General features: G+C 46.8%; 2 protein-coding genes across 2 annotated transcripts in view; both read left to right on the top strand.

Moving 5' to 3' along the window:
• The first annotated feature begins 1,198 nt into the window (after positions 1 to 1,198).
• On the top strand, positions 1,199 to 6,331 carry LOC131590708 (hypoxanthine-guanine phosphoribosyltransferase-like). The gene is made up of 9 exons (XM_058860976.1): positions 1,199 to 1,225; positions 1,604 to 1,710; positions 2,150 to 2,333; positions 2,673 to 2,735; positions 3,277 to 3,294; positions 3,491 to 3,573; positions 4,564 to 4,610; positions 5,283 to 5,359; positions 6,284 to 6,331. The coding sequence occupies exons 1-9, from the start codon at positions 1,199 to 1,201 to the stop codon at positions 6,329 to 6,331; spliced, it is 654 nt and encodes a 217-aa protein (XP_058716959.1).
• Positions 6,332 to 6,690: 359 nt separating this feature from the next.
• Positions 6,691 to 19,556, top strand: part of LOC131590682 (hydrocephalus-inducing protein-like) — a 58,272-nt gene continuing 45,406 nt past the window's right edge. The window contains exons 1-8 of the mRNA XM_058860945.1: positions 6,691 to 6,797; positions 9,320 to 9,419; positions 10,924 to 11,043; positions 12,816 to 12,950; positions 14,383 to 14,582; positions 15,637 to 15,761; positions 17,053 to 17,257; positions 18,897 to 19,089. Of these exons, the coding sequence (XP_058716928.1) occupies positions 6,691 to 6,797; positions 9,320 to 9,419; positions 10,924 to 11,043; positions 12,816 to 12,950; positions 14,383 to 14,582; positions 15,637 to 15,761; positions 17,053 to 17,257; positions 18,897 to 19,089 (1,185 nt within the window). The remainder of the gene's footprint in view (positions 6,798 to 9,319; positions 9,420 to 10,923; positions 11,044 to 12,815; positions 12,951 to 14,382; positions 14,583 to 15,636; positions 15,762 to 17,052; positions 17,258 to 18,896; positions 19,090 to 19,556) is intronic.

Raw genomic sequence — 19,556 nt, 5'->3', positions numbered from 1 at the left:
TGTTTTGTAGTGTCATAGATAGCAAAATAACCAATGATGAGCTATACTTTTGCAATATGTATGAGCTAATTAAATCATGTATTTAAACATGAGTGTAAGGATCAATAAACGAGATTTGCTTGACGACCACCTGGTGTCTGCGTCTCCAATCTCCGACAAAAAGTGACTTCAAAAATGAAGCAAATAGTTCTGGCTGTATCACATCCTGCCATAACTGAACAGATTCTGTTCGTTGTTTCAGCGTTCCCTGTGGAACTTTTTTATCATTATTTTTTTTTCCCTAACTCTCCCTCCCTCTCTCCATGGGCAATATAGATAGGAGAGCTTGCCCAGCAGTGGGAGGTAAAGGCATCTGCCGCTGTGACGCAGGTAGAATTACAGGGCTCACATCCTCAGCATATCTCGCTTTTCTGTTTTTTAAGGTATTAATTACAATCTGCCAAGTTCGACCGAGAAACACAGTGTCCTTGCTCTTTTCCGTAATTGCCGTTTCCCATATCAGAGCCGATATATCAGTCCGTTCTTGCCCCGCAAGAAGCAGTGAGCACTGCAAATGCTCAAGACAATTAGCCCATATAATGAGCATATCCAGGTCCCTTTCCTGGGCTGCTTCGCCTCGTTTAACGAGGATGCTGAGAAGCAGTTGATTTACTGCCATAAATCCCACATCCATGCTGACAGCACCCGCAAGAGGGAAGGTTGCGACCCTTCTACACACGCCCTTGCCTCTGGGCCCCCCCCCAGCAGCCCTACTTCCACGTCTAACCGCTCCGCGTCTCACCGCGCTCAGGCTGCCTATCTGGTGCCGATCCAAGCCCTCGACGTAGAGCCCAGATCCACTCCGATGACTCCAGAGTCCTTCTGCCCGCAGGGTGTCTCTGATCGGTGCGCCAAATATTGAGAAGACCCCCGAGCTGTTCACCAGTCTTCACAGAAGTAATTGTGAATGCCAGTTTATTTCTATTATCAGCACACTTTTATAGGGTTCTACAGGGTTTGCAGGCAGAACAAGCTACTATTGGCTAACACACACAGTTTACATTTTTTCTCTTACACACAGGGATATTGTTTTGCCTTACTCTCTCTTCTGCATGAAGGTTTCAAGGACTTTAGCCCTTAATATCACGACTTATTTCAAAGGCTGGTTTGTGCATACAGGCCTTTACTAACATATAAAATATAGCAACACCAAAGTGACATGCTGACCTGGAATCCCAATCTCCTTGCCTTACATTTTAATTTTTGCTTGTCTACCACACGAGCAAGCTACTGAGCTCTGCAGAAGGGCAAATGGAACAAGAGGGAAGGTTGTTATTATTTTGGGTGGCTTTTTTAATGAGTTGATGATAGCCAAGAATTGATTTCATAATGAGTGGGGCAAAGTACTTGTTATGCATTCACAACTCCATTCACAACTCAGCCACCAGCTCCAGTTATCAGATTGTGAATTGTTCTAGCAGAAAGATCAAAAACTCTCAGAAATATTTTTATTTTGACACATTATTGGAGGGGAGGAATTTTTTCCTCACACTGTCACAGACTGGAAGCTTTTTCTTGAATGACTTTGTTGCTAGTTTTAGATGTATTTCCCTTTTCCTTGCAGATAAGAGATGAGGAAAGTGGCTACAACAAAAATCTGTTTTGCATTCCTAAGCATTATGAAGAGGATTTAGAAAGAGTCTTCATTCCTCATGGACTCATCCTGGACAGGTATGAGGGTAAACAGAAAAGAATAGGGACAGTGATGCCAATTTTTGTCCCTCCAAATGAAAAAAGCCTGAGGTCCTGCCCTGTGCAGCCCATGAGAAACGGGGAAACCCTGCAGCCCGAACACTTCTGTCCTAAAGTCTGGTATAAGAGGGGGTTCATGGAGAGGATTCCTCTGCAAGCCCAGTCAAGCTTCCATGTTCCATCAACTATCTTCAAGCCCAGCTATCCTGCAATATTTGTGTTTATGGGTTAAATCTGCTTATGCTGTGCAAATACCTAATTTATTTTCCTACGACTTGCTGTGCTCACAATTTGCTAGTTATAAAAACCTAACAGCAAGATCAGAGTTTTTACTTGAACATTGCTTAATAGATGCACAAACAGCTCTGATACACAGAACACTTTCCAGAATTGCCTTTTTTTTCCTTCTTTCTCCCAGGACAGAGCGTTTGGCTCGAGATATCATGCAAGACATGGGAAGTCATCCCATTGTTGCACTCTGTGTCCTTAAAGGAGGCTATAAATTCTTTGCTGATTTGCTGGACCATATAAAAGCACTGAATCAAAATGGTGATAAATCTGTGCCCGTTACCGTGGATTTTGTCAGAATAAAAAGCTACTGTGTGAGTAACTTTCTTTTCTTTGGAAAATTGACTCTCTCCATAGACTGGCATTCTAAATACTGATGGTTTGTGTGAGAACCCCACAAAAATTGAGTTTATGTGTACATTCTCTTCAAATTACATACTAAAAAGGAACTGATTTACTGGTCTGCCCCAAAGGGTGGATATTATATATTCACTGGAAGAAACATAGCAGAACACTCAACATGACAGAGCCAGGGGCAGATCTCAAACTCCTTCCTCTTGCAAGAAGCAAGAGCAGCTCACCTTTCAAACAAATACAGGACAACACTTTGGGGCATGCTTTATGTGACTTCCATCTCTTCTTTCTCCTTCTAGAATGAGTCACCTGCAGAAAAAATCAGTTTTATTGGAGAGGAGCTGTCTACACTAAGTGGGAAGGTATGAATTGGCATCTTCAGCTTTTAAAGGAAAACAACTGTTCCTGTGTATTTTCCAGGAAATCCATCTTTATTAAAGATTTTGATACTGCATACTTCCAGCCTCTTAACACTGATTTAAAATGCTGGGCTTTGAAACAGTGAATAATTCCCACTGATCTCAGTGGAAACTTGAAGTGATCAGCAATGAGTGCTCCCAAAGGTCCCATTCCCCATTTTATTCCAGAACCCCCAGAAATGAACCACACTCAACTGATTCATTCAGTGCCTCTAGAATACAGTGCTGTACACAGAGCAAGATATAGACCTGACACAGGTGCCTTTATCACCATATTTTAAGCTTTCATAAATACTTACAAAAAGACTCTTCAGTAAGCATCAAAGTCAGTCAGTAGTTCAAGTGACAATCTCCTTTGAAAATCAAGGCAATTTCCTTGTAACTGAGGGGTTTAGTGTGCTTTTCTTGGCTGTATGGTTTGCTGAAAATTGCCATTTAAGTATTTTTTTTTCTTTCCCTTCTTTCCCTATGTAATCTCTTCCAGAATGTGTTAGTAGTAGAGGTAAGTAATGACTGAAGGAGGGGTGGAATGACACAGATTCTTTTCTCCCTTCTTTTCAAATGAATACATATTACATATAAAATAATAATTAATGAAGTTACTGGGCTGCCAGGTTGGTATGCTCTAATTTAATCCACTGACAGTCTGATTTTCCTTTCAAACTTGAAGGATAATTTTTTTTTTTTATCACTTTCAGGGCATTATTGAGACTGGTAGAACAATGAAAGCACTGCTTTCAAAAATAAAAGACAAGAAACCAAGGATGGTGAAAGTTGTAAGGTACAAGGATACAGCTGCTAACTAACACATTCAAATCATTTGGGTGAATAGTCATTGTATGCTGCCAAGTGCTTGTTTGGCTTGAAGTTTGGGGGGAAGAAAGCAAATGCAGGAAGCAATCCTTACCCAGCTGCTGGAAAATTAAGTGTTTCTTGAACTGGGAAATTTACCTGTGCACTACCATCCTCACTGCTCAAATTAATAAAGAAAGGTTTTATGGCTCTTTCTGTGCAGTCCGTGAAGTCTGATGGATTCCCTGTTTCTTACTTTATGTCTGAAGGAAATTGATGTCTTTCCATAAGTTTTCTAACGTTGCCTCAGTTGCCTCAATGCTGGAATGACAACACTCAGAATATCCCTTACTATCCTCAACTCTAGAAGTTTCCAGAATCTGAGAGTCTGTCAGCACTTGGAAGATGACTTCAAGCAGCATTCTAGATCTGCTTATAGTAGGTCTCTAAAATGAAATTTTGTGGACTATCCCTATGTCTGTCAAGTAATCACAATGCTTTATAAGAACAGTTGCTTTATGCACCAGTTATTCAGACAGGCCTTCTAGGGACTGTCCAGGAGGTTCTCAGTTTCTTCTGAAGTGCACAGGCAAACCAAGAATAGATAAGATTTTGCAGAAGAAATGTCCTTTTCTCCCTCCCTCCCCACTAAAATCATTCCCAGCCACTTGGACATGCTTCCCCCTCTGTGCTATTCCAGTGTCCTGAGGCATTGCTACGTGGAAGGGCAATGACCTGAGACACAGGATTGGAGGGAACTGAATACAAACCAGAGCCACTTGGACATAAAGAATGAACCTAGATCAGAGCCTTTGCTTCTCCCTCCACGACAAGGCTGAACACCACTTCTTTTTGTGAAATAATCTCACTGTCTTGATTTAATTGCATGATTTTAGAAGCTTATGGGGAGGTGTGGCAGAAGGGAAGTCTACAGCTTAGACATATTTTAAAAACCAATCTTCTCTGCTCTGCCTTACAGCCTGCTCGTCAAAAGGACATGTCAGAGTCCAGGTTACAGACCAGACTGTAAGTGCCATGTTTTTCTAGTATTTTCCAAAACACAGTCTTACAATTTCCCTTCAGGCAGCACATCTGACAACTGCACAGAAGTTTCAAGAAGGCCAAGAGAAATGGGGAGAAACTACATAAAAACTTGTGAACTAATGTCCAGCTATGGCATCCTGAGGCCTCATGACCACCTTCTGTTTTTCCCCTGGCTGGCCTCAGTGCAGGTTTAGCTATTTGATATATAAATTTAACTATTTAGATAGCAGAAATGAATCAAACCTTAACTGTGTGTTGCTTTGCTTTGGCCCTGGAGGGCATTTGTTTTGACTCTGCATTATTAAACTTGCCTTGTTTCCAAACTGAAAAGTCCTACTGAATCACAGTTCATCTACTTTCACTCAAGTAAAATCTCATTCCTTGTCTCTTCTCCCAGGACTAACTCATAACCAGGTTTTAAACAATTATTTTGTTAATAAACATAACTCTCTTAACACCTTAATTATATTACTGACTGATGGGAATGGTTTAGATTCTAACCTCTCTCATCAATTTATAGCTCAGATTCTTAAGGGAGCACCCTGAAAGAGATGATGCCTATTACCCTTAGCTCAAGTGTGTGTTGAATACAAGCTCTGCATTTAAAAGCTATTTCCACCACTGAAGTATAAAAAGAACTGTATTTTCTTACAGATAGAGGCTTTGAAATCCCAGATAAATCTGTGGTTGGATATGCTCTTGACTACAATGAATACTTCAGAGATCTAAATGTAAGTACATGCACATTCCTCCACTGCCAAGTATCAGGTACCCAGCAAGAAGATTTGCTTCTACTCAGAGCTTCTCAGCAATTAAAAAACCTTCAACTCCAGCTAGAAACTTCCAATAAAGGAGCAAAACCATTTTTAAGGTGCCAAGTTGGTAATGCAGTGTAGGTGCATGAGAAATGTTTGTGCTTCACCTTTTTATAATTCTTCTCCACAAGTCTCATGGCTCAGCCGTGCTGCAGAACATTCTGAACCCCCAGGATGGTGAGCAGCACACAATCTGTGACCCCATCTGAAAATAACTTGTAATTTGACTTTAATTGGATATTTGTCTGACTTAGTTCAACCCTGTGTTGCTCTTCAGCCACCAGGTCTTTAAAGCAGCCCTGCAGGGACTCTGGGTGAAGGTTTTCCATACACTTAGGGATAACATGTCTTATATCTTACATGTCTGTAAGAAATCTTCCCTTATTCCATTACAGCTTCTTCAGGCTGCACAGAGTAGTAGCCATGGAAACATCATAAACTGATAGGGTTGATCATTTTTACCTCCTTTGTTTTCCAAAGTACTTCCTTTATTCTGTTTAACTCAGAAAGTTTTTTACTTCAAAGCCTTTTTCCTAAGACAAAGCAGTCCTGCTGAAGACACAAACAGTCTGTGCTACTGCTCAGCAGCATTGAGGAGCATGCAGTAATTTAATAAACCTAAGTTCTTTAGAATATGTAAACCTATATATTACAAATAAACTTGCAAAGAATACTAAGAGCTGGAGTTTACTGCAAGTAGGAAACTTCCAACTATTACGGTTGTAGTGTGTTTTTAGTACAGTGCTGGGAATACAGCTGAAAATCAGTCTTACACTTCATTCCAAGATAAAGATTGATAAATATTGTACTTTTTATTTTTTCTTTTTTTTTTTCTTTTAGCACATCTGTATTTTGAAAGAAAACGCCAAAGAGAAATACAGGATGTGATAATCTCAGTCTTCTGGAGCACTGATTTCTGGCTGCTGATTAGGGGATATAAAGCATCCCATCGGGAAATTCCTTTTGCTACTTGCGTGTCCCGGAGCAGCAGGAGAAGCTCCCCGTTAGTGGCAGGAGCTGCAGCTCGCTCATTGCCCGTGTGCTGCGCGCTGAACACGAGCTCTGGAGACGCTGGGATTTTTCCTGCTGGAAGCAGCAGCAGCAGCAGCAGCAGGAGCTGGGTGCGGGGCTGTGGCCATAGCGAGAAACGTGCCCGGCTCGTTCCGGGCCCCGCAGCGGATTCCTTCGGCTCCCGGCGGGGCCCGAGGGAGCTCGGAGGGCGGAACAGGCCCCGAGCGGAGGCCGAGATGGAAGCCAGGGGCACGGGCAGGGCTCGGGGTTACCTGGGAACCGCGGCCGCAGCGCCCGCGGCGCTGCTGTTCCAGCTTCAGTTGCGTGGAGACCGCGATCCTCGGTGGGTGTGCGCAGCCTGGCCACGGGCACACGGCTCCACTGGGCCATTCGCCAGGGGAATTGTTCACAGGGAATGGGGCTGTGCGGGGCAATTCCTGCTGCTTTGCTCTCACAGCGAGTCCCGAGTTCGCGGTGCTTTGCTTTCTGCCAGGGAGTCCCCAATTCGCGGTGCTTTGGTCTCACAGGGAGTCCCGAATTTTGTTTAAAATTTAAAAAAGTTAAAGATTGACTAAAGTTGTACTTTTGGGTTTTGTCACAGCTCTGCCATGAATTGGGTTGTGGGTTTTCAGATCTGTTGTGTCACTTTGCATCCCCTGCACTCATCTGGTCCAAGGCCTCAGGCACGGCTCTGGGGGCTCGCTGCAGGTCTTGGCTGGGTTGTGACACCCCCTCAGCTGCTCCTCATGGCAATGTCCCCTGGATGTGGCCTTCTTGTGGGGGGAGGTTTTAGAGCTGAGCCAGTTTGTGGGAGGGAGGATGGGTGTCCACTGCCTCTTACATTGGGGATGTGGCACAGCCACAAAATTTCCTCCTTGCCCCTCTGTTGATGGGAGGTTTGTGCGCAAACCTGGCCTCAGCAGATGAGTCTGTGCCTGTGACTTCCCCACCCTGAAGCCAGACAGAGCTGATTCTCAGGACAGCTGCTGCCTTTGGCTTTGGTGTGGATGCATTTTTCTCCCTCAGTGTTGATTACTTCTGCCCAGACCTGAGATGATAGGACAATAGTGCCACCTTTATTTTCTCTCAAGTTCCCTTAGGTGGCTTAACTCACAGTCCAAAGTTCCAGTCAGCAGGCATTTTCAGGGAAGGGTGGGCTTTGGTGGGCACAGGGCAAAAAACCCTTTAGAACAAGATTTAAGCCATGAGCCATAACATTCCAGTCTCTCACACATCCTGTGAGGAGCAGCTGAGAGAGCAAGGGGTGTTTAGCCTAAAGAAAAAGAGGTCCATTCTAGCTATTTTTAAATAATATCAATATTTAAAATAATAATAATAATAATAATAGTAGTAGTAGTAATAATAGTATATTGAATCTAATAATATTAAAGCTACAGCTTTTACAGTCTGTTCTAACTATTATTAATGGTATTCAGTATTTTAGCTCCAGGTTTCAGTGTGATTCATTTTTGAATTGCACAACATAGCCATGTAGTTCAACTAGAGGCCTAACAATCCTGGCTACTCACACCAAACAAGCACTTGGCTACTTTTAAATACTATAAATTTTTTAGCACCAGTATATCTCTTGAGTCTGCTGTGAATTGGATTCTGGATTTTCAGAGTTCCATTCTTGCTCCTTCCAGTTTTCTTGAGGCATTGTTGATCTTCTGCGACTTCCTCCTTTCAAGATGCCTTCTGGATTTCCAGAAAAGACAACGACACCTCCTGAGCTTTTGCTCAGGGCAAGACTGAAGTCTTTCAGTGTAAGTAGCCTCTGGGGCTGTGTTAAGGCTGGAAATGGCCCTGGTGTCCCTCCTCTCCCTGCCCCTGCTGTTGTCCAGCAGCACTGTGAGGCTGCAGAGCCCTCCCCAGCTCTCTGTGCCGTGCTCCTGTTGCTGGGGGCTGTCCTGGTGCACTTGGGAACACCGTGTGTTGCTCCAGGGACACTCCAGTGTCTTCCCTGGCTGTGCCACCGGGGCCAGGTGAAACCAATGTCCAGCTGGAGCCCTGAGCAGGCGCTTCTCTCCCTGCCCTTTGTCACAGCAATTCCTTCTGTCAGGCTGGGCACTCCCCTGTGCTGCTCTCACAAACCTGCCCTTGAGCACCTGGGCAGCTCCAGCTCTGCCCAAAGCCTGGAGAGACACGGCTGGGGCCAGCAGCAGAGGTTCCAGAGCAGCTGTTCTCTCTCATCTCCTGCGTGGGGCACAGATCCAGCCCTGCACACAGCACTGGAGTCAGGGCCACAAAGGTCCCTTGGCTGTCTGCAGCTCACTTGACTGAAGATGCCCTGCTGCTGAGGCTCTGTCAAGGAGATCCCTCTGTTTTCTTCTGTGGAGGGCTGTGGGAGCCCAGACAGGGGAAGCAAATGCTAATTAACAGAGAGAACTAAAACCTGGACACTTTCCTGTGCACCTCACTCTTGGTACCACTTTGCTTTCTTGCATCTCCTGGACTCACCCAGCAGCGCTGTCTCCTCGCTGTGAGCTTTGAGTGTTGTGCAGGGATGGAATTAGGAAGTTCTGACAGCTCCTCCCCACTCTCTGAAAAGATCACTGCCTCAATCCAGTGAAACTAAAGAGGAAACAAATGCCCAGAGAGCAGAAATCCCTAAACGTGTCCCATCAAATCATGGGGAAGCTGAGGGACACAGCCATGTGGTTGAAGTATGTGTATTCTGCTCTGTTATTAATTTATTGATGCTAAGTATTTCAACAAGTAACTTAGAGAGCTTCCAGGACTGTCCTAGATGATGTGATCACCAATTAGTCACCAGTGCCACTTGTTCAAGAAAAGCCTTTCTGAACAAGCACATCTCTGATGCTTTTGCTGGGTTTTTTTTGCCTTTCAGCTGCTTCCCTCTAGATTCCCGAGAGAGAAGCTCAACAGGAATGAGGCCAGTGCTGGGGAGAGTAGTCTGCCCAGAATTGGTCCATTTCTACCCACGAGTGAGACTGGTCAGAAGGTAGCCTTTTCCTGCTCTTTTCCTTTCTGTCTGATGCAAAGTTTGAAGAGGGTGTGTGCTTGTGACAGGCTCACCTCCAGCAAAATACCTCAGTGTCCAGGTGCTGTTGTCGTTGCAAACTGCTGGTAGTGGTGGACTTGGAGTCCTGATCTGCACCAAGCCAACACAAATAACTTCTGCTGAAACTGCTGGGGTTTGCTGGAGTGGAGCTGCCATTGCTGAAACAATGGGGGGAAGGCTGGGGACACAAAGGCACAAATTTGCCATTTTCCATTTTCCTGCTGAAAGAGCCACCTCTTGCTTTGCTGTGGTCACCATCAAATGCTTGGGGTCATAGGATTCCCTCCACAGTGGCAGTGCTGGCCTTTGAAGGCCAAGGACCTGCAGGAATTACTGCAGATTTAACAAAAGTAATTGCATGAATGCTTTGGGTTGGAACAATGTGTTGGGAGCCTGAGAGATTCTGCAGGCTGCCAGGTGCACAGGGGACTCGCCCTGGTCAGGGGGGAATGGATGTGCTTTCTCTGGATCAGTGCCTACTTAGAGGTGTGTTTAAAGCTGCTTTTCCTGCAGGACTGGCTGGGTATATTGCACAATCCAGATGTGGTAGGTGGCCGAGGTGGGTGTTGAGCAGGAAATGGGCAGCAAGAGACAGTAACAAAGTGGTGAAGGATTGCCCTGGAGAGGGAGGTCAGGAACAGCTCAAAGAAGGGCACAACTAAGGGACAGTGAGCTGCAGCCACTCCCTTCAGCAGTGCAGTCCCACAGGAGAGCTGCTGGTGTGTCTGGAGTGACAGCAGTGTGGCTGGAGAAGGCAGACAACAGGGGAGAGTTTTCTCAAAGCAGTGTCTCTGCTCCAGAAGCATTTGCTGCTGTTGTGTCATTTCAGACATGCCTCTAGAATGGTATCAAATAAGATAGCAATAATAGACTACAAGAAAGCACCCATTTAAAGCTCATGGAAAAAGGAGATACTAACTCTACTCTTACCCAAGTTACTGAGAAAAGAACTGACCCTTATCCTCATTCAGTATTCACCTCATTTGTCTTTTTCCTATTTTCTGTGTTATTTTATTTTTGCCTTTACCTCTGTTAGGAACACACTAACTTTTAAATACAATTAAAGGGGACAAAGTTGTTGAAGCAAAAGAAAACTGTTCATTAGTGACAATTCAGCTGAGCTGGTTATCTCCCTGCCTGAGAGCTGAGCACACACACACCCTCCACCAAAATGGCTTTTTTTATACCCTTTATGCCCTTTTATATGGCTTCTTTTATACCCTCTATATCCTTTTATATGGCTCCTTTTATACCCTGCTCTGTGTGGCCCAGCAGCTCTTGAGCAGCTCAGAGCAGAGGTGGCTGAGCTACTGTTTCCCCAGTGTGGCCTGGGCAGACGTGCTCACCCAGAGTCTGTACTTCACTGGGGATCAGAGTAAGAGTCTCCTTCATGAACATTCCTCCCAGCAGCTGAACCTCTCCCTGCTCTCTCTTGTCTCTCCAGTTGTTGCCAGTTCTCCCGAAACAGAGCTTGTTTCGTGTTTCCCCACCAGAGCTGGTGTTTCAGAACTTCGTGGCTCATGAAGTCTCTGAAATGGAACTGTCTCTCACAAATGAGAGCAAGGTAAGTGCTGGGGCCTGGAGCTTTAACACCGTGCTGGAAGAGGGGAGTGGTGTAATTCCCATGGTGTACAGCAAAGCAAGTTACCTGCTGCAGCACATCCAGAAGAAAATGTCTCAGCACCTTTGTTCTGCAGGATGGTGGAAATCTTGCTGTGCTGGGAATTCTCCCCTGAGTTTGGCTATGCATTGATGGTATCTATCCCAAAGGATTTGCTTTCTCTTGAAAGCTCTGGATTGATAGGAATGTTGAGGGCTGTACAGTTCTAGCCTGCTTTCATGCTTTGCCTTGGGTCTATACCACATCCTGTGTCTCCTTGGTTAATCTTGGTTCCTGGTAGGAATTTCTGCCTCTCTCAGCCTGTTTGACTCCCTTTGTGCAGCTCACAGTCAAAGCTCATGGGCTGAGTCTTCTCCACTTTCTGCTGGAATCACTTATCACTAATGGCATTGGTACTGCAGGAAATGTGTTGTGAAACAGCCCTGGAGTCAGACTGATGCAGCAGAAGCAGTGGGAGGCCTTTAGGTGCCACTTCAGGCTCCTGCTAAGCTTCATCCAGCTCTGCTCACGTTTTCCAAAATCAACGTGGTGCTCTGCTTTCCCTTTGGAGAACCACAGCACATCCAAAGCCATGTGCTCCTGGAGGATTTCACCTTCACTTGAGGCAATTGTGATTATTTTGCAGTTTTCCAAGAGAGTTGAGAGGGGAAAAAGTTGGAAAATGTCAGCAGTTGTGTTCCACTATAAAGAGGAAAATTGAAACCATTTGAATTTCAGTCAGGGAAACATTTCCTCAAATGAGGCTTGTGCCAAGCGTGGACTGGTGGGAAGAGCCAGGAGGGTCAAAATCATCTGGTTTAGACTTTTTGAGAGCATTTTGGTGCTCGGGGGTTGATATCTATGTGCTAGAAAATGCATGTTTGCTGTGTCTGTGTATCCCAGAGGGCAGAACCTGTCCTGCTGGCTGAGGGCAGGAATGCCCAGCAGCCCAGCTCACCTGCACAGGCAGCAAGAGCCCCTGGGGAGCCAAGATTGCTTTAATGCTGGAATGTGAGTCAACACTGGTCATGTTTGTCCAGGCAGAAAATGCCTTTGCAGCCCACAGTCAATAGGCACAGCCTGTCTGTATTTCCATCACTTTTGGCAAAGCGATTGCTGTCATGGCTTTATGATTCTTCCTTGCTGCTTTAGTTGCTCATTTAAATTCTCTTTTGCCATCTCCATGTTTTAGGGATTGTCTTGCTGTGTTCCTTCTTTGCCTTTTCAGGTTTGCTTTTATTCCCAGTGAGGCCACAGTGTTTGGTCTCCTCTCTTGCTGGTCTGTTTGCCTGACTGTACCCCCAGACCTGCCCTAGCCAAACCTGATCTGCTAGAAGGGAATTTTTTCCTTCTCCCAGGATAATGTGCTGCTTTGCTTTCAGGTAGCACATCCCCTGTCTGGAACACCACTGCATGGCTGTGTGCAGGCAGAAGCCAGCAGGTTTTTTGGCCTTGTTGAATATGCAGATGACTTGGTGCAGGTGCTCTGTCTCCATCCTGCTGGTGCTGACCTGCTGGGCCCTTCCTTCCCACCGGGCACTGCCCTACTGCCCCTGGCCAAAATGAGCCAGACAGAAGGGATTCAAGTTCTCCCTTGTGAATGATGTGTCTGTACCTCCACAGCTGAAAGTGCTCTGGAAAAGGGATCAAGGAAGGATGTCACCAGGGCACGGACAGGTCTCCTCTCCACCTGTTTCCACAAGTGGCAAAATCATTGTTTCATGTCTTCCCTGCAGTGTGTTCAGCTGGTGCAGGTCTCCATGCAGAGCTCACCTTGTTTCAGGCTGGTGTGCCCCAACGAGGCGTACCGTGCTGTGCCGCGAGGTGCGACTGCCCGTGTGCGCATTCAGTTCACCCCCAACGAGAGCAAGGTGAGACTGGAGGAGCCAAAACACACAATTATCTCCAAAGCCACTGTTTTCCCTGCACTCTGGGACAGCCCATTCCATGCTGTGAGCTTGGCTCCAGGCTGTGGGCAGGCAGCCTGCAGCCAGGCTCAGCTTGGCACGTGCTGCCAGGCGCTGCAGCCAGGCCTGACAGGCCCTGCTTCCCTCCCTGCACATTCCTGAGCATTCCCAAGGGAAGATGCACAGGGAACAGGATGAAAATGACAGAGGGCTGTTGAGAGATGTTTGGCCATCTCTAGGTACAATGGAAGGGTTTCATTATTATGGAAAACACTGGAGGAATGAAGAGCTCAGAGAGCTTTCCTCCTTCCTGACTGGCAACAGCTTCCCTGCCTCACCCTGGGCTGGAGCAAAGTGGTGATTTCTGCCCCCTCTGTTGTCCAGCCTTGCAGCTGGGCTGTCCCACAGCACAAGTGACCAAGGTACAGCTGCAAGGCCAGGGCAGAGGCTGTGCTGTGCCTGTGAGCCCAGCCTGGCACAGGCACACTGAGCTCTAGGTGCCCTTAGCAGGAGCTTGGTGAGCTGCAGGGGACTTGGACACCTGCTGAAAGAGCTGGTGTAGGGCAGGTACAACCTGCAGGCAGAGCTGTGAGCCCAGAGCCTGTGGCAGTGACACTGCTGTGGCTCTGTCTTCATGCCTGTCACTGTGGCTGCTCTGTCAACTGGCACCCGTTCCGTGCCAAACGTGCTTTGGTGGGGAGATTTGAGCAGCAGTGCTGAGGCCCTGGAGCTCTGATCTCAGTGCTGGGATCTGGAGGTTTGTTCATACAGAAGGGTTTAGCACATGGCATGGAAGGGAGGAAGGGAAACAAACAACATCCAACAGCATCCTGCTACCTCTTAACACTGTTCTTCTGACTTGCTTGGAGAGGCAAAGTTAGAGGGGAGTTGTGAGCCAACTGATGTTTCTACACTAGACCAGAGGTGCAGGATCTTTTTGGGTGCAGCTGTTTTCTCACCTTCCTTTCCTTTTGCTGCTTCGAGTCAGTTTAACACTTTGTCCTATTCTCAAACAGCAGGAATACAGGAACCTAAAGAGGAATGGCCTGTGTTGTTCCCTAGCTCCATGTTCCTTAGAAGGGACTTGGAAATTATTTAACATCATTAAAATTTAGAGTAAAAGTTGTGGCCTAGGGCAGTTCTCTGTATGACCCTAATGGCATGAGAGCTTAATGCCACTGAGATATGTTTTGCAAAGTGCACTGGTGCCTTTAATAATAATAATATTGGTAGAACTTAGTGTTCATTTAGGGGTAGAATAGAATAGAATAGAATAGAATAGAATAGAATAGAATAGAATAGAATAGATGCCCTTGAAGGGTTCTAGGACATTGTTTTCTTCTGCCATGGGAATGGCACTAAATGCCCTATGCTGAGCTAGTTTCTTTTCCTGCAGGATTATTCCCATGAGCTTGTCTGCATCACCAAAACAGAAAGGATAGTTGTGCCAATCCGGGCCATTGCTGCCCGAGCTATCCTGAACATCCCAGACCAGCTGAACTTCTCGGAGTGTCCAGTCAAGAGCAGCACCAAGAGGACTCTGCTGCTTCGCAACACTGGCAGCCTGGAGGCTCATTACTACATCAGCACCCAGAGGTGAGGCAGCTCCCCTGTCCTTGTGCAAAACACCTTTGATAATAGGCTTGGGAAAGAGCAACAAAAGGAAGCTGAGCATCAGGGGTGCCCTGCAGCTCTGGCTGGAAGTGAGCAGGATGGATGGCATCTGCTCTTGCTTTCAGTGCTCTTAGCAGGATGCAGCCTTTGAGCTTTCTCTGTCCCACATTTCCTGGAGGGTGCTGGAACATGTGAGGAGCTGGCTTGCACCCTCCTGAGCACAAGCAGCTTCTGAAATGGTTCCCACTGTCAGCCAAATAGCCCCATTCTCTGGGAGGCCACAGGCACGTGGCTGCCCAGTGCTGCTCTCATGAGATGCCCTGCTAATGGTGCTTCATTTAGCTGGGGTTGGATCCTTCAGATTGTAAATGGCATCCTCCCTTTGGGTCTTGTTTCCATGTCTCTGTATTGCTCTAATCTGCATTTACACTCTTGCAGAGTTTTGATTGCTGCTTTTCTTAGAGCAGCTTTCATTGAAATGCTGATAAAATGTGCCCTTTATAGGCTAAATCGGGATATTTTCAAGGAAAAATAAACCAAAGAGCCACGCTGCAAATTCAACAGTAATTATTTCTTGGTCTTCAAGGAAAAGTTCCTTCTCCCTGTCTGATTCCTAGGCTGTAATCTCACAGGACAGGTAGTGCCCTAACATTTGCATCTCTTGAGATGAGGTTGATAGGCAGCAGGACAAGAGAAATTGCTGAGGCAGTGTCAAGTTGTGCATGCAGACAGCTCTTAATCCTCTCAGTGGTTTCCCAAACCATTCTCTGATGGGATTGCTGGCAGTGGGATCCTTGGGTCTCATTGCAGAGAGCTGGATGCAGGGTTTGGGGGAGATGAGGTCATTTTATCCCACAGGATCTCCTGAGGTCTGTATTTCCTCAGAAGTGGGTCAGCAGCTGTTTCTGATCCTGTTTTGTCTCTTTTCTGTTGCCTGTGGTTTCTTTGCTCCCTGCTTGCCCAAGGGACCTGCACTGCAGAAGGAATATCATCCCCAGATGTCCCCTGAGTCCTGATCTCTCTCTTTGTGTTGCAGTCCTTTCTCCGTGGTTCCGGCCATGGGAACTCTGGGTGCTGGTGACAGCGTGCAGGTGACAGTGGGATTTCACCCACTGACCACTGGTGCCCATTTTGGGTCCATGGTAGTGAGCTACAACACAGGTGAGTGCTGGGCACTGCACGGGGCACAGGACACTTCTCCACCACCACTCCCTGTTGTCCCAGCCTCCTCAATTCCCTCTAGATGTGCCTCCCCTGTTCCAGCTTTACCCCAAGGAAAACTGAGAACCAGTTGGTGTTTAGGGGGCTGATAAAGTGGATCCCCTCTAACAGGACTAAGAGTTTTGCTGAGAGTTGCTGAGTGGAGGAAGGAGGAGCCCTGATTCTCCACTGCCTTGTGGCTATGCCTGGCTGAAGTTTTGTTTTATTCTGGCCAGTGCTGTGTGTGAGGTGTGAGGTCTCCATCAGACTCTCTCCAATGCAGTGTATTTCTTGCACACCTCTGTCCCATAGGCTGCTGCTCCACTGGCTTGTCACAGACCCTTTTACTGTGTTGCCCTCTACACATATATATAGTTTCTGTCTAATAACATTTTCAAATCCTCAAGTACTTTTTGGTGACAAATCAAGACAATTTTTTCCTTGTCCCCATTTCCCAGGCCATTCATGCTGTTGCAAACCTCTCACATCTATCTCCCATTTGATTTCTAGACTGAGGAATCCCATTGAGTCTTCATGTAGAAGCTGCTCTGTACTTACTGATCTTTCCTTGGTCCCTTTTTTATTCAATTTGAAATGCTCCAGTTTGGTTTTTGAGATCAGAACAATATCAAATATTTCAAGACTGATGTGGCTGTGTGTTTGGACAGGGAGATGATGATGATGATGATTTTCATGGTGTTCATTTTGTAGTGGTTTGTCATATTGCAGAGCCAGGCTGGTTGTGTTTCCTCACCTGGGTCCCCTCCTGCTCTGGGCTTCACCTCACTTGTTCCTCTGGGCCTCCTTTTTCTGCTCACATGCCCCCAGGTGTATTTGCTTGTCAGCAACAAGGCATCCAAGGGATCAGGAGAGACAGGAATCTCATGGGATGCCCAGGGGAAACCCCAGACAAGCCAGGACTGAACAGGGCTCCTCAGCATCACCTGAAGGACTTGGATGCAGAAATCCTGGTGATCTGAGTGGGTCACCTGAGCACACCTGACAAACCTCACTGTACCTTGGGGCCCAATCTCCACAAACACACTCCAAAATCAGCTGTTTTAGGAGGTGCCCAGGACACCCTCACGCTGCACACACAGAGCTGTCAGGATGTTATAAATGTGCTGACCCATAGAACTGCAAATACAGCTAAAAGCTGTGACCCTTTCTTCTGTGACCTGTGGTTTGCTCTGTTCCTTGGGCTTTCATCAGCAACTGAGCTGAGCAAAGGCTCCCCTTTGCTTTGTTCCAGGTGAAGAAATGATCCACACAAACCTTCAGGGAGAAGCTGTAGATGTCAGCATCGGGTTGAGGACGTATTCCGTGGAGCTGAAGAAGACTTTCATCACCACGTCAAGCCACACAACCATGTTCATCGAGAACAGGAGTAACATCAGAGCCCAGTTCCAGTGGAAGACTTTTCCTAGTGAGGAAGATGAGAATGAAGAGAAGAGGAGGTTGGTTTGAAAGATGCATTTCAGTGAGATACATGGCCCAAGACTAAAACTAACGTAGGGCCTCAGGAGGGTGTTGGTGCTTTTGAATGGCTCAGGCCAAGTAAACCATCCCTGGCATCAGGGTGTGTGTCCCTGGGCTTCAGGAGCTCAGCACTTGACATTCCAGTTCCATTTATACCCCAACCAGGGATGGCATTTTGGGAAGGAAAGGTTGATGGCAATGACTAGCTTTCCTCAACTTCTAATTGGGCCTTTGCTTCTCTAATCTTCTTCCTGCATGACCTGGCAACATCCTTAAACATTTCCTGAGTTGCCAGCCCCTCTTTCCAAAGGTGATGCACCCTCTTTTTTCCCCTTAGTTTGTTCAAAAGCTCCTTTCCCATCCAGGCTGGCTGTCTTCCCTGCCAGCTCATCTTTCAGCACACAGAGACAGTCTGTTCCTGTGCCTTCAAGAATTCTTTCTTGCAATATGTCCATCCTTCCTGGACACGTTTGTTTTTAAGGGCTCTATCCCAAGGTACTCTCCATATCAGTCTCTTGAACAAGCCCAAGTCTGCCCTCCAGAAGTCCAGAGTGGAAGTTTTGTTGATGCCCCTCCTTGTTTCACTGAATATTGAGAACTCTGGTATTTCACAGTCACTGGACCCCAGACAGTGGTGGACAGATGAAGTTAATTCAGTTATTAAGGAATCTCCTGGTGATATCCTGGGCCCCAGGGAGGCAGCAGACTTCCCTGTGGAATGGATCCAGTCGATCTACAGGCCCTCAGTTCCCCTTAGAAGGGAGTTGCCCACTACCACTACTCTTCTTTTCTTCATCTGTCTGACAAAGTGCAACTGGGGAGACTCTCCAGACAGAATTTTTTCTTTAGTGTCATCTGCCTGACCCTCTGGATCCAGGGCCTCATAACTATTCTGTCAGGGCACCTGGGCAGGTGCTGGGGGTCAGGATGGATCCTACTACAGGATTCTACTACCATGCACTGGGATGGGACCTAAAAAGCTCTGGATCGTGAAAAGGTCTCTCCAGGAGTTTACTGTCTCCCTCCTGCACAACAAAGTTCCTTCCCTTCTCAGGGCCTCTGTTTTCATGCATATAAAACCTTGAATACCATTGAAGGGATGCAGTGCCTGAATTCATCCATTTCCTTTGGAAGTGCTCTGGGATGCTCTTGAGGAGGGCAGAGCAGGGAACAGGGCAGGTCCCAAACAGAAGAAACAAAGAGTGATGCTGGTACCACAGAGCTGTGACCCAGCTTCATCTCCCCCTCCCAGGGAAGTCCTGCTCCATGATCTTTATCTGCCTCCCCTGAGCATCTCAGTGGTAGGAAAAGCCAGCTGAGGTGGCTGCTGGATTCTCCCTCAGTTTTGGCAGAGGCTTTGAGGCCAGAGGTTCTCTTAAGGGATGCTGGCTTTCTAAACCTCTCCTGTGTTTGCAAGTGTGCAGTAAAACTACCTGTTGTACCAGTGAACAAGTTATGCTCTGATCCACCTGGGACTCCATGGCTTGGGGTCAGCCCTTGCTGGGGAGCTGCTGCTGCTCCTCCCCAAGTGCTTTGCTCTCCTGCACTTCCACTTCTCTCTGCAAATATCGGGCTTATTGAGCCATCTGCTGGCTCTGTCTGTCCCTGTGGCTGCAGGCAGTGTTACCTGCTGCGATCACCGAGAGAGGCCTGCGTGGACAACACGACGGAAGAGAGAAGAAGAGCGAAGAAGAAGGGTTCCTGTGAAGATCGCCGCGCCATCCTGAAGAGCAGCGTCCGGGAGAAGATGATGAAGCTGAAAGAAGACCCCATGCTATTCTCCAGTGATGCTTTTTCCCTTGAGCCAATGGTAAGTGATAGCTGAGAGCCTCACTTTCTTCCTCTAACTAACACTCTAACACTCTAACACTCTAACTCTCGAACTCTTCCTTTTCCCCTTCTCCTTCCTCCTTCTCCTCTTCTGTTTATGCAAGCAAACCCCCACGTTCTCCCATCAACCAGAGCCCTGATTCTGAGGATTGGCATTGTGAGAGGTGATGAATGCCTGGTGTCTGCACAGTGCAAAATCCCTTCTCATCTTGAGTAAACCCTAGAATAATCCCAACCCCTGCTTTCTTTCCAAACAGGTTAAACTAAAATTTTTATTTCCAAGGAAGGGGATCATGTTCTCTTCTTGTCAAGTGCACCAGTGCACAGAGGCAGTTACATTCTGCAGCTGACAGCAGCATGATGTGACCAACAGCTTGTGTCAGAGCAGTGGGAATGTTGTGGAGAGTGGGAGCTGATCAGCTGAACATGAAGAGCTTCCAGTGGTGT

The sequence above is a fragment of the Poecile atricapillus genome, chromosome 34 (genome assembly GCF_030490865.1).
Source record: "Poecile atricapillus isolate bPoeAtr1 chromosome 34, bPoeAtr1.hap1, whole genome shotgun sequence".
Taxonomy (NCBI): domain Eukaryota; kingdom Metazoa; phylum Chordata; class Aves; order Passeriformes; family Paridae; genus Poecile; species Poecile atricapillus.
This window is presented reverse-complemented; position numbering and strand designations above follow the sequence as displayed.